The sequence below is a fragment of the Dasypus novemcinctus genome, chromosome 19 (genome assembly GCF_030445035.2).
Source record: "Dasypus novemcinctus isolate mDasNov1 chromosome 19, mDasNov1.1.hap2, whole genome shotgun sequence".
NCBI classification, from domain to species: domain Eukaryota; kingdom Metazoa; phylum Chordata; class Mammalia; order Cingulata; family Dasypodidae; genus Dasypus; species Dasypus novemcinctus.
The window spans coordinates 80376910-80390914 of NC_080691.1; the positions used below are offsets into that span (position 1 = coordinate 80376910).

Here is a 14005-nt window from a genome sequence, read left to right on the forward strand (position 1 = left end):
AGAGGTACCAGGGATTGAACCCAGGATCTCATACATGGGAAGTAGATGCTCAACCACTTGAGCTACATCCATTCCCCATTGATTATTCCCCAGCAAGATTGCTCCCTCATCTGTCTGCTCGTTGTCTGCTCACTGTGTCTGCTCATTGTCTCTGCTCATTGTGTCTGCTCATTGTCTCTACTTGCTGTGTCTACTTGTTGTCTGCTTGTCTTCTTTAGGAGGCACTGGAAACCAAACCCGCGACCTCCCATGTGGGAGGTGGGTACCCAACTACTTGGACCACACCTGCGCCCTTCTTGTTGCATTGTGTCTGCTCGTTCATCAGCCTGTCACATCAGCTTGGTGCATCAACTCATTGCATCAGCTCGTCTTCTTTAAGTGGCACCAGGAACCGAACCCAGGACCTCCCATGTAGGAGGCAGGTGCCTAACTGCTTTAGCCACATCTGCTCCCCCCCATTGATTTTTATTTCTTAATTTAAAATTGAAGAAGAACATTTAAACCCTCAGTTGTCCTAGCCACATGTCAAATGCCTAATGCCCATTTTGGACAGTGCACCAATAAACTGAATCATTGTCTTGAAAACTGTGTCGTGCCAGACCCAGGTAATTTTACGAGGAAGCAAATGAAGCTTAAGCCTTGGTGGGGGGGGGTGGTTCTCTAAAGGATGATTTGCCTCTATGCCTAAGTCTGGATTCATAATTGCATTTACTTTTTCTTAGAGAGGTTCCCAAACTCAAGTGGTGTCAAGGTACGGAAAACCTGGATGTCCCCTGCTGGTCTGTGCCACTAGAGGGGTTTCTGTCCCTTTTTTTCAGAGCTGCATAGTATTCCATTGTCAGGAGATGTGGAATTTACCCAGTTCCGCCCTGAAAGGCATGTAGCTTGTTTCCAAATGCCCTGGCATCAGGCCTGCCAGCATCTGGGAGAACCTTATGGGTTAGAGGTTCCACGTGTGTTTAGTTGCGACGGAGTTCGCCCGTTTACAAAAGCTGAGACTCTAGGGTGGCGCTGTCCAATAAAACTATTATGCCAGCCCTGTGCGTAATTTAACATTTTCTAGGAGCTGTGTTTAAAAAAAAATCATGATACAGGCACAGATGTCTTCCCAGGGCTGCGGCAACAAAGCCCCACAAATGAGGTGGTGTAAAATGAATGACGGCAGTTTACTCTCTCCCAGGTCTGACGCGAAAGTCCAAAATCACGGTGTCCCCAGTGCCACGCTGTACTAGCCAGCCAAAGGGGTGCTGATGCAGAATACCAGAAACCGATTGGTTTTTATAAAGGGTATTTATTTGGGGTAGGAGCTCACAGATACCAGGCCATAAAGCTTAAGTTACTTCCCTCACCAAACTCTATTTGCACGTGTTGGAGCAAGACGGCTGCCGACGTCTGCCAGGGCTCAGGCTTCCTGGGCTCCTCTGGGCTCAGCTCCTGTATCCTCCACAAGCTCAGCTGTAGACTGTGAGGCTCTCTAGGCTTTGCCTCCTGCCACAAGGGCAGCTGGAGACTCTCAGGCGGACAGCTCTGTCTCTCCCTGGGGCTCCAGCTTAAGACTTCAGTATCAAACTCCAACATCAAAACTCCAACACCAGAAACCTGCAACTCTGTCCTTTGCCACGCCTGTTATCTGTGAGTTCCCCCCCACCAAGGCCCTAATGACGTGGCCCAATCAAAGCCCTATCATAACTCAATGAGGCCCAGGTACAGATCAGATTACAGACATACTCCAGTATCTATGTTTGGAATTCATAACCGTATCAAACTGCTACACATGCTCTCTCTGCAAATCGTAGGGAAGGAAACTTCCTTGCTTCCTTGCAGCTGCTGGTGCTGGCCAGCCATTCTTGGCGTCCCTTGGCTCGCAGCTCTTGGGCCTTTTCCTTTGTCTTCTCTTGGCTTCTTCTACGTTTCTATCTGCCTCTTCTCACCTTGAGATAAAGATTGCAGTCATATTGGATTACGGACCCACCCTAGTCTGGGATGAGCTCGTTTTACCTTAACTGACTGCATCTGCAATGCCCTAATCAGGTGACATTCACATAAGGTGCCAGAGGTTAAGATGGCAGCCTCTTTTGGGGGGGACACTTCAACCCATAAGAGCAGATAGAGGGAAGTGGATGTGGCTTAAGTGACTGAGCTCCCGCCTACCACATGGGAGGTCCCTGGTTCAGTTCTTGGTGCCTCCTAAAGAAGACAGCAACGGGGCAAGTGCAGCAAGCCAACACAACAAGATGATACAACAAGAGACACGGGGAGAAAAAACATAATGAGAGACACAAGAAAAGCAGGGAGCAGAGGTGGCTCCAGAGATTAGGCGCCTCCCACCCACATCAGAGGTCCTGGGTTCTGTTCCCGGTGCCTCCTAAAAGAAACAAGGAAGAGGAACAGACACAGCAAATGCAAACAACAAGGGGGTGGGGACAGAGAAATGAAACAAATCTTAAAAAAGAAAGACCAGATAGGATTAATTTTAATCATATTCTGTATTTAACCCATGATATCAAAACAACCAGCATTTCAAAAAGCAGTTGGCACAGGGGAGCAGATATGGCCCAAGCAGTTGAGTGCCTGCTTCCCACACGGGAGGACCCAGGCTCGGTTCCCAGTGCCTCCGAAAAAAACAACAACAAGCAAAACCAACGAAAAAACCGACTCAGGGAAGCCGATGTGGGCCAGTGGTTGAGCGCCAGCTTCCCACATGCGAGGTCCTCAGTTCAATTCCTCAGCCCCTGTTACCTCAAAAAAAAAAGGCAATAAGCACCAAAAAAAATTATAAGATATTTGACACCCTTTTTCATTTGTTTTATACTAAGTCTTGGAACTCCAGTGCGCATTTTATGTATTTACTGTACATCTCAATTAGGACACTATTGTTTTCATCAAAAACTCTCATTATGTATTTAAATTCGATAAAGGTCTCAGTTGCATTACTTCTGCATGCCCGAGGCAGTCCAAGCACACTCAAAAGTTTTCCAGTCACCCAATCAAGAACAGGGTTTTGTTTTTATTTTTTTACATTTTATTTTGAAATGGTTTTAGGTCTACAGAAGAGGGTACCAGTTATTTTCTTTAAATTAAAATTTTAAAAATCATATTTATTGCCAATCTCCTGTGCGTGAAGCACTGTGCCAGGTGCAATGAACTACATAAAGACATGTGCTGTGTTCTCACTAAAAAACACACACACACAAAATGGAGAGTATCGCTTTTTCATTGCTTTTTGTTTTACTCATTTGCATTTTTTTGGCTTTTAGTTTTTAAAATAATTTTTGAGCATCGCTTTTCTAAACTGTATTTTGTACATTTAATAATTGAAAGCATAAGCAATTAAAAACAAAAAAAGAAAACACAGTTGAATAAAAACATCCATTTCTCTATTAAATGTACTGGATACATATAATTTTTATTTGAACCACACAATATGTTACACAATATATTTGGTTCATAGTAATGCAAGCATAAATATTTGTCCTTTTGTGTCTGGCTTGCTTCGCTCAACATAATGTCCTGCAGGTTCGTCCGTGCTGTCATCTGCTGCATGACGTCATTTCTTCTTAGAGCTGCATAATATTCCATCATGTGAGTACCCCAGTTTATTTATCCATTCATCTGTTGATGGACACCTGGGTTGTTTCCAACTTTTGGCAATCGTGAATTACAGTGCTATGAACATCGCTGAGTAGTTGTCTGTTCGTGTCACTGCCCTCGGTTCTTCTGGGCATGTACGCAGTAGTGGTGCTGCAGGGTCACGTGGCGAGTCTATGTTCCACTTCCTTAGGAACTGCCCCACAGTCCTCCACTGTGCTGCACCATTCTGCATTCCCACCAACAGAGAAGAAGAGTTCCTCTCTCTCCACATCCCACCAACACGTGAAGTTCTCTGTCTTTTTAATAGTGGCCATTCCGATAGGTGTGAAATGACATCTCGCTGTCGTTCTGATTTGCATTTCCCTAATCATTAGTGATGTCGAGCATTTCTTCATGTGTTTTGTGTTTTTTTTTGCCATTTGTATTTCTTCTTTGGACAAATGTCTCTTCAAGTTGTTTGCCTGTTTTTTAATTAGGTCGTTTGTCGTTTTATTGTGAGGTTGTAACATCTCTTTATAAATCCTGGATATTAAACCCTTATCGGATACGTGATTTCCAAATATTTTCTCCCATTGAGTCGGCTGCCTTCTCACACTTTTGACCAAGTCCTGTGAGATGCAAAAGTGTTTAATTTTGGGGAGGTCCCATTTCTCTATTTTTTCTTTTGTTCCTCACACTTTGGGTGTAAGGTCCAAGAAACCACCGCCTACCACAAGATCTTGAAGCTGTTTCCCTACATTTCCTTCTAGGAGTTTTATGGTTCTGGCTTTTATATTTAGGTCTTTGATTCATTTTGAGTTGATTCTTGTATAGGGAGTGAGCTAGGGGTCCTCTTTCATTCTTTTGGGTATAGGTATCCCGTTCTTCCAGCACCGTTTGTTGAAGAGACTATTTTGTCCCATTAACATTAACTTGGGGGGGAAGTGGACTTGGCCCAGTGGCTAGGGCATCATCCGTCTACCACACGGGAGGTCTGCGGTTCAAACCCCGGGCCTCCTTGACCCGTGTGGAGCTGGCCATGCACAGTGCTGATGCGCGCAAGGAGTGCCGTGCCATGCAGGGGTGTCCCCCGCGTAGGGGAGCCCCACGCGCAAGGAGTGCGCCCCTTACGCCCACACAGAGAGCTGACACAGCAAGATGACGCAGGAAAAGGAGACACAGATTCCTGGTGCTGCTGATAAGGATAGAAGCGGACACAGAGGCACGCGCAGCGAGTGGACAGAGAGAGCAGACAACTGGGGCAGGGGGTGGGGAAGGGGAGAGAAATTAAAAAAAAAATAACTTGGTAGGTTTGTCAAAAACCAGTTGACTGCTTAGGTGAGGGTTTATTTCTGGAGCCTCAATTCTATTACACCGATCGATGTGTCTGTCTTTATGCCATGCCGTTTTTAAAAATATATGTATTTATTCTCCCCCCTCATTGTTTTGCACTCACTGCCCATGCTCTGTGTCCACTCACTGTGTGTTCTTCTGTGGCTGCATGTCTTCCCGTTAGGCGGCACCGGGAACTGATCCTGGGACCTCCCGGAGTGGGAGAGAGGCGCTCGATCTCTTGTGCCACCTCAGCTCCCTGGTCTGCTGCGTCTCTTATTGTCTCTCTGCTGTGTCTTCTTGCTGCACCAGCTCTATTTTAATTTATTCTGATTGGGGTACGATGCACTTCTTGGACATGTAAATTCATTTCTTTTGTGAAAGTTGGGAAATTTTCAGCTATTATTTCCTCAAACACTCCTTCTGCCCCCTTTCCCCTCTATTCTCTGGAACTCCCCTGACACATTTGTTGTGTTTTGTTTATCGTTCAACTCTCTGAGGCCCTGCACATTTTTTTCCCATTCTCTTCTCTCTTCAATTTCAGCTGTTCTGTCCTCTGTATCACTTATTCTTTCTTCTTGAATTTTGAGTCTGCTCTTGTAGGCCTCTAATGTGTTTTTTATGTCACCTATTGTGTCTTTCATTCCCATGAGCTCTGTTACTTTTCTGTTCAGGATTTCAAATTCTTCTTTGCACTTGTTCAATGTCTTCTCTTTTTTTTTTTCATGTTAAAAACAGTTCATTGAAGTATATTGTGCATACATGAACATACATAAACAAACATATAATAAATGTCATGAACTTACAAAACAAACATGTATAACATCAGAATCAAATAGGGCTCCCTTAGCACAAATACCTTGCATTGCTGTGAAACATTTGTAACAAATTATGAAATTACTGCTAACTATAGTTCACATCTTCAATTTGGTATATTTTCTTCCCAACTTGCTGTATTATTATTTTTTTTGCTCATAAACCAAACAATATATCTAAAGTGTACAATCAATGGCATTTTGTATACTCACCAAGTTGTGCATTCATCACTTCAATCAATATTAGAACATTTTACTACTCGAAAAAAAAAACACAAAAACACAAAAAAACAAACCATTATAATAACCATATTTTAGTGCTACTAATTATAAATCCTACGATGTGCTTTCACCATTTCTATTCATTTCCAAACAACTTTTTACCAATTCTGCACAGATTAAACCTCAGCTCACCATTCCCTAACCACACTCTTTTCTCTGGTGACTTATATTCTAGCTAATAACTCCATGAGTTTCCTCATTATATTTAGTTCATAATAGTGAAGTCGTACGGTATTTCTCCTTTTGTGCCTGGCTTACTTCACTCAACCTAATTCCCCCAGGTTAGTCTCTGTTGTCATATGCGTCACGACTTCATTTCTTCTTACACCTGAATAATATTCCATCGCGTGTATATACCACAGTTTGTTTATCCATTTGTCACCTGATGGACACTTGAGTTGTTTCCATCTTTTGGTAATTGTGAATAAATGTCGCTATGCACATCAGTGCGCAGATGTCAGTGTCTCCTTGATGTCATTTATCTCTAACCGTATCGTCTTTCAACTCATTAATTTGATTTTGGAAATACGTGCGCATCTTGCCAATTAGTTCTCTCGAATCCTGGTCTCTTCTGGAGCTTTGATATATACTTTCCTTGGGCCACGTCTTCTGTTTTCTTACCATGGTTCGTAATTGTTTGCTGAAGTCTAGGCATCTGATTAGGATGTAGCTTACTCAGATGCTCAATTTCTTTTTCTTTTGTAGGGATTTAGTGGCAGGAGGCTGCGGGTTACCACTGCTTTTTGATTCTTGGCTCGACCTGAGTTGTTGGGATTGTCCTGCTCGTTGCTCCACACTGGGCACTGGCCCAGTAACTGGTTGTAGAGTCGCTTCCTCGGGCCTTGGGGCGGGAGGCTAGGGAGGAGGGCAAAGGCCTCTCCTGCTGCTTTTCCGTTTCCTTGCGTGCACTTCTCTGGCCTGCCAGCAGGTGGCGCTCTTTGGACGCGCGCGGTCCAACGCCTGGTGGGACAGGATTTGTCGCGACACAGGGGGTCCACGTGCTAGAGCTTCCTGTCTCGAGGTAGGAGCCTTGCCATTCAAGCTTTCTCTGGGACGCTTCTCCAGCCTTCCCTGGCAGCCGCCTCCCTTTTCCACTCCCCCCTGAGTCCTCAACAGTCGGTCAAGGAGTTGGGAGGGTCGTGTCTCTTCAGCCCCCTGCCAGCTCCCAGGGCAAACCACGCGCAGCCGGGAAGGGCTCCTGGGACCCGGCGGAGCGAAGCTGGGGGTCAGAGGCTGAGCCCGCCTTCGCTGTGTCCCTCTCCCTGGGGTGGCGGGTCCCTGGAGCCCCCTGTGCCGGCAGCAGCAGCCGCTGGTTTCGACTCCCAGTTCTGTGGTCGCGATTGCCCTCCTTTGTCCCTCTCTCCTCTGGGCAGCCTTCGCCTGGTGCCCTAAACCCTAGAAGATCCTTTTCTGGGCGGTTTCAGCCTGTCCTCGAGCTATTTTTTTTTTTGGAGGAAGAAGGGGCACCGCTTTTTGAATTCGAATTTTACTGAGTTAACATGAACCATTTCAACTCCCCAGCAAACGCCAGGCACGTTTCACGCCAGCCACACGGAATTGGTGGCCACGGTCCCCGGCGGTGCAAATAGAGAACATTGCCACCGTCCCAGAAAGTTCAAAGGGACGGCGCCGGTTTGGGGTTTGAGCTCTGGCTGGGGTTACCTGGAAGGGGAGGAAGATTTGGGCTCTGACCAAAATGGTTGTGGCTCGCGGACGGGGCCGAGACACGTGTGTCTTGTGCTTTCACTGATAAAAGGGACAGCCGGGGCTGCAGGGAGTGGAGGGGTCGGGGCTGGGGTGGGGGCTGCGCTCCCGCCCAGAGGTGGGGGGCGGGCGGCACTGCGCTGGGAGGGCTTTGCGAAGGCCCCGGGAATGCAGGAGAATCTGCCAGGCTGTGCGACCCCCCGCTGTCTTCCCACTTCCCAGCCGAGGCCGGCGGGGCTCCAGGCACAGTGCTCCCTCGTCCCCGGACGTGCCCGGGGTCCCCTCCCTCTGAGGACCACGGTGGGACCCCGTGGCCCCTGCAGGTCTCCAGCGAAGGAGCCGTGCTCTGCCACCGGCAAGGGGCACCACCGGGGCCTCACTGTCCACTCCAAGCTCCGCCCCTCAAGGCACGGGACCCCGCACGCCACGGCGCCGTCTCAGCCTCTTCGGTGGCTCTCTCCCCCTCGGGTCCCGTTCCCCCCACTCGCTTTGGGCCCCCCGAGCCTGCCCCCAACCCCACCCCCGGCCCCCTCCAGGCCCATGGGGGCAGCTGCCACTGGGCACCTCCCCAGGATGGCCTTTTGCACCCAGCAGCGCCCACTCCGGGCTCCGCATCTTCCCCCCAAACCTGCTCCTTCTCTGGAGTCCCCATCTCTGTCCCCTTTGCCCACCCCCACCCCCCAAAACTGGCCAGGTTCTCCTTACCCTCAGGCCTTGGCGCTGGCTGTTTCCTCTGCCAATGAGTCAGCAAACTCTTACATAACCTTCAAAACCCACCCCATTGTGCCCCTCGCAGGATCTGGGCTCCCCCAGCCCCAAATCCCATCCTTAACTCCCTGGGGCCTGGGAACAGTTAGTTACCAGCTCTGTCTCTTCCCCGCACTGGGGAAACTGGAAATGGGTGGGGTCAAGGGGCAGATTTTTCAAAATCCTGGTCTATTTTACCCTTTCGGCACATTTTCATTCAGAAACGCCCCAGCTCGGGCATTCGCTGGGCGCGGGTGGCCGGTGGCTTCCGCACGGGACAGCCTGACTCTGGTGTCCCCTCGGCTTCACGCCCAAATGATGCCTCGTGTATGCAGGAACCCCAGCTCTGCCGTTTTCCAGCTGCCAGCCACCAGCCTCGGTTTCCTTCCCTGTAAAATAGGAATAACGAGGGTTCCTACATCAGGACTCGCGAGGGTGGAGTTGGGGGGCCCGGGCGTCGTCCCCGCTAGTCCATCATGCTCTCTGCTCACCCCTCCTCCCAGCTCCTCTGACCCATGGATCCAGCTGACTGGGCCAAGCGCCAGTGCCCGTGGCGCCACCTCCTCCTCGGGCTCTTATTCCAGCTGCTTTTGGCTCTGTCCTTCTTCTCCTACCTGAGGGTGCACCGAGACGTCCCCGCGGCGTTCTCCAAGGGGTCGGCGGGGCCGGCAGCCCCCTGCCCGGCTGCCGCGGGGCCCCCCGGCCCCCCGCCCCTGGTGGTCCTGCTGTGGACGAGGCCGTTCAACATCCGCGTGGCCCCGTCCCTCTGCCCCGAGACGCGCCCGGGCGCGGCCACCTGCCTGCTGACCGCCAACCGCAGCGCGTACGCGCGGGCGGACGCGGTCATCGTGCACCACCACGACATCAGGCACCGGCCGCGGGCCCTGCTGCCGCCCGCGCCGCGGCCGCCGGGCCAGCGCTGGCTCTGGCTCAGCATGGAGTCGCCCAGCAACTGCCCCCACCTGGAGGCCCTGGACGGCTACTTCAACCTGACCATGACCTACCGCCGCGACTCGGACGTCTTCACGCCCTACGGCTGGCTGGAGCCGGCGCCCGGGTGGCCGGCCGACGCGCTGGCCCGCCTCTCGGCCAAGACCAGGCTGGTGGCCTGGGTGGTGTCCAACTGGAGGCCCAGCTCGGACCGCGTGAGCTACTTCCAGGAGCTGCGGCGGCACCTGCCGGTGCACGTGTACGGGCGCTTCCACGCGCCGCTGCCCCGGGCGGCCATGATGGCGGAGCTGGCCCGCTACAAGTTCTACCTGGCCTTCGAGAACTCTCTCCACCGCGACTACATCACCGAGAAGCTGTGGCGCAACGCCCTGCAGGCCTGGGCCGTGCCCGTCGTGCTGGGGCCGGGCAGGGACAGCTACGAGCGCTTCCTGCCGCCCGACGCCTTCATCCACGTCGCCGACTTCGCGAGCGCCGAGGCCCTGGCGTGGCACCTGCGGGCGCTGGACCGCAACCGGACGGCCTACCTGCGCCACTTCCGCTGGCGGGAGACGCTCAGGCCGCGCACCTTCTCCTGGGCGCGCGCTTTCTGCAAGGCCTGCTGGAGGCTGCGGCAGGAGTCCTCCTACCAGGTGGTGCCCAGCATAGCCGCCTGGTTCACCTGAGCCCGCTGGCGGCCTGGGGCGCGGGCTGCCAGGAGCTCACCTGCGGGGACCTCACCTGCCAGAGCCTCACCTGTGGGGGGCCTCACCTGCCTGAGTCTCACCTGTGGGGACCTCACCTGTCTGAGTCTCACCTGCAGGGGACCTCACCTGTGGGGACCTCACCTGTGGGGGCCTCACCTGCCTGAGTCTCACCTGTGGGGACCTCACCTGTCTGAGTCTCACCTGCAGGGGACCTCACCTGTGGGGACCTCACCTGTGGGGGGCCTCACCTGCCTGAGTCTCACCTGCAGGGGACCTCACCTGCCTGAGTCTCACCTGCGGGGGGCCTGACCCGCCTGGTCCTCACCTACCAGGAAATTTGGCTGCCGGGGGCCTTACCTGTTTGCAACCTCACCTGCCTGGGACCTCACCTGCCCGAAGCGGTAGCTGCCAGGGGCCTCGCCCACCAGGAACCTCCCCTGCTGCGGCTCTCACCCACCGAGGCTTCACCCTCTGGCAAGCGAGCGTCCCTGGGGACGGTCCCTGGGGACAGTTCTGGTTGGGTCCCTCGTGGTTATGGTTGCCCTCGTTAGCTGCCCGCGACGCACATGGGCTGGCGACAGTGTCACGGTTTTCCAGATGGGAATTCTGCAAGGAAAACTGGTGTGTCTCCGCTTCCTTAGAGCTGCGAGCCTCGCTCCAGGGTGGTTTTGTCCCCCAGGGGACAGGCGGACATGGCTGGAGGCATTTCGGGGCATCACGGCTTGGGGGGCAGGGGTGCTCCTGGACGGAGGGGCAGAGCTGGGGGTGTTGCTTAGCACCCTCCAGGGCCCGGGATGCCCCCCCCCAGCCGCAGCGTCGGGGGCCGGAATCTCCCTGTTCCAGGCCCTCCTCTGTCCCTGGGAGGTGACACCTCTCGGGCAGGTGTCCGAAGCCCTCGAGTGGGCTCCCAGGGAGTGGGGGCTGGAGGGCTGGGGAGGCGGCGGGGACCGGGGCCAGGCTGCCGGGGGTGGATGTGGGGCAGGGTTTGCACAGGGGCACAGCCAGGTGAGGTGCGGGGGGCGGGTGGGGGGGGGGAGTGTGTTGCTATGCGCCACGGGGAGGGCAGGTGAATGGCCACACTAGGTGTGCACGTGACAGTGCGCGGGCGTGCGCGGCTACGGGGCCTGCCATGATCTCGGTGGGCCAGGGTGCGTGTGCGCGCAAGCGAGCACACAAGCGTCTAGGCTGTGGGGGCTACTGTGAGCTAAGCATGCAAGAGTGTGGGTTTCTGTGGACTGCTCTGATCTTGGTGTGTGGCAGCATACGTGGGAGTGTGAAAGTGCGTGGCTGCTGTGATCTAAGTGTGTGATGGTGCGTGTGCACGTGTGCATGAGAGCCGAGGGGCTGCTGTGATCTAAGTGTGCGATGGTGCGTGTGCACGTGTGCATGAGAGCCGAGGGGCTGCGGTGATCTAAGTGTGCGATGGTGCGTGTGCACGTGTGCATGAGAGCCGAGGGGCTGCGGTGATCTAAGTGTGCGATGGTGCGTGTGCACGTGTGCATGAGAGCCGAGGGGCTGCGGTGATCTAAGTGTGCGATGGTGCGTGTGCACGTGTGCATGAGAGCCGAGGGGCTGCGGTGATCTAAGTGTGCGATGGTGCGTGTGCACGTGTGCATGAGAGCCGAGGGGCTGCGGTGATCTAAGTGTGCGATGGTGCGTGTGCACGTGTGCATGAGAGCCGAGGGGCTGCGGTGATCTAAGTGTGCGATGGTGCGTGTGCACGTGTGCATGAGAGCCGAGGGGCTGCGGTGATCTAAGTGTGCGATGGTGCGTGTGCACGTGTGCATGAGAGCCGAGGGGCTGCGGTGATCTAAGTGTGCGATGGTGCGTGTGCACGTGTGCATGAGAGCCGAGGGGCTGCGGTGATCTAAGTGTGCGATGGTGCGTGTGCACGTGTGCATGAGAGCCGAGGGGCTGCGGTGATCTAAGTGTGCGATGGTGCGTGTGCACGTGTGCATGAGAGCCGAGGGGCTGCGGTGATCTAAGTGTGCGATGGTGCGTGTGCACGTGTGCATGAGAGCCGAGGGGCTGCGGTGATCTAAGTGTGCGATGGTGCGTGTGCACGTGTGCATGAGAGCCGAGGGGCTGCGGTGATCTAAGTGTGCGATGGTGCGTGTGCACGTGTGCATGAGAGCCGAGGGGCTGCGGTGATCTAAGTGTGCGATGGTGCGTGTGCACGTGTGCATGAGAGCCGAGGGGCTACTGTGATCTAAGTGTGCGATGGTGCGTGTGCACGTGTGCATGAGAGCCGAGGGGCTGCGGTGATCTAAGTGTGTGATGGTGCGTGTGCACGTGTGCATGAGAGCCGTGGGGCTGCTGTGATCTAAGTGTGCAACGGCGTGAGTGTGAAAGTGCCTGTGGCTGGGCAGGGGCTGCTCTAAGTGTGACCGAATCGTGTGCACGTGTGAGTAAGTGTGAGCACGGCTGTGTGGGGGCGACGTGATCTGAGTGTGGCAGCGTGTATGCGTGTGTGTATAAGCGGGAGCCTAAGCGTGGGGGGCTGCTGCGCCCCTAACCGCGCACACGGCTGAGCTCGCGTGGCTGTGAATGTGCGTGCGCGTGGCTCGGGGGGCCTGTGATCGTCCCTGCACGCCTCTTGTGCACGTGCTTGCGCGCGCGAGCCTGCGTGCAATTCTGATTGTGTGCGCACGCGCCTTGGGATGGCCTGTGGCTCCGGGGCCGGCCGTGGTGGGTGCTCTCGCTGCGTGTGTCCTTGCGCCTGGGTGTGCGAGGCTGTTGGTGAGTGGGTGTGTGTCTCCGGGAGAGCGCGCTGCCCTGAGCGTGCAAGCGGCGGAGGGCGCGATGGCCTGGGGGGGGGGCGTGATCGCGCCCCGCGGGCGGCAGGCCTGCGCTCCTGGAGCCCTGGCCGGCGGGTGGCGAGCGCCGCCGGGAACCCCAGCCCCGGGGTCTGCGGGGGCAGCTTGTTTACGTCCCGATCGTCGCGCCGGCTGGGCCAGCCCCGCGGTTGGGACGTCCGATCTGGGTGGGAGCCCGAGAAGCCGAGGTCCCGGGAGGCCCGGGGGAAGTGTGCACACCCACCCACGGAGGGGGCCTCAGGCTCCCACCCGACGCCAACCCCCCACCCCCGGCTGTGGGGCCCCAGCTGCAGAACGTTCCTCCGCGAGGCTGGGGGGCGGGGGAGGGGGGCTCCCCGACCATCCAGGAAGTTGGGGGAAACTGAGGCTCCACGCGAGCCCGGTCTCGGCTCCCGCTCAGCCCCGGGGACTCCCCGCCGCCTCCTGCCTCGGCCGGGCTGAGTCAGCCCCAAACCGCGCCAGGAATCCACTTCCCCCAAACCTCACAGTCGGAAGGCGGCGGGGCTGGGCGGGGACCCCAGCCGGCCGCGACCGGGGGAAGCCGCCTTCCCAGCGGACCACCCACGGGCTGGGGCCCGGCTGCCCGGCCCTGCTCGCAGGGCTCCCTGGAAGTCCTGCCTGTCAGCAGCCTCGAGTGTCTCCAGCTGCAGCCGCGGTCTTGGGCAGCAGGGAGCTGTGGCTACGGGTCCAGAACGGAGTTCCTCTCTGGGGGGCAGCTTCTGACCCCCACCCCCCAGCTTTGGAATGGGGCTGGAGTTTGGGGTGCGTGCGGTGGCTGAAGGGTGGTCCTGAGCCCCGATGTGGGGGACAGAGCAGAGGGGTCGCACCCTTGTGAGCCCCCAGTCTGGGGGAATGGGGATGTGTGCGCCCTGGGGAAGGGGAGCAGGGACATTCCGAGATAGAGGGGCGGGATGTGCCCTTGGGAACCATCGAGGCGGGATGGGGGGGTCCACAGGCCCAGGGCAGCCATCCGGGACCAAGGGGCCGGGCCCACGCCCCGACACCGCCCCCACCCCGCTCTCAGACCGTGGGACCCACCGGCCTCTCCCCGCGCAGGGGGGACCCCATCCCCCGCGCCCTCCAGGGCCTGTCAAGCATCAAGGTG

The 14005-nt window shown here is 55.5% G+C and overlaps 1 protein-coding gene across 1 annotated transcript; it reads left to right on the forward strand.

Annotated features, from left to right (window-relative positions):
* The first annotated feature begins 8939 nt into the window (after positions 1 to 8939).
* On the forward strand, positions 8940 to 10387 carry LOC101445841 (3-galactosyl-N-acetylglucosaminide 4-alpha-L-fucosyltransferase FUT3-like). The gene has a single exon (XM_004450218.4). It carries the CDS (start codon positions 8966 to 8968, stop codon positions 10061 to 10063), a length of 1098 nt encoding a protein of 365 aa, XP_004450275.2. The 5' UTR covers positions 8940 to 8965; the 3' UTR covers positions 10064 to 10387.
* The last annotated feature ends 3618 nt before the right edge of the window (positions 10388 to 14005 follow it).

Coding starts and splice junctions, on each gene's coding strand:
- LOC101445841 (XM_004450218.4), top strand. CDS start 8,966: ATGGATCCAGCTGACTGGGCCAAGCGCCAGTGCCCGTGGCGCCACCTC.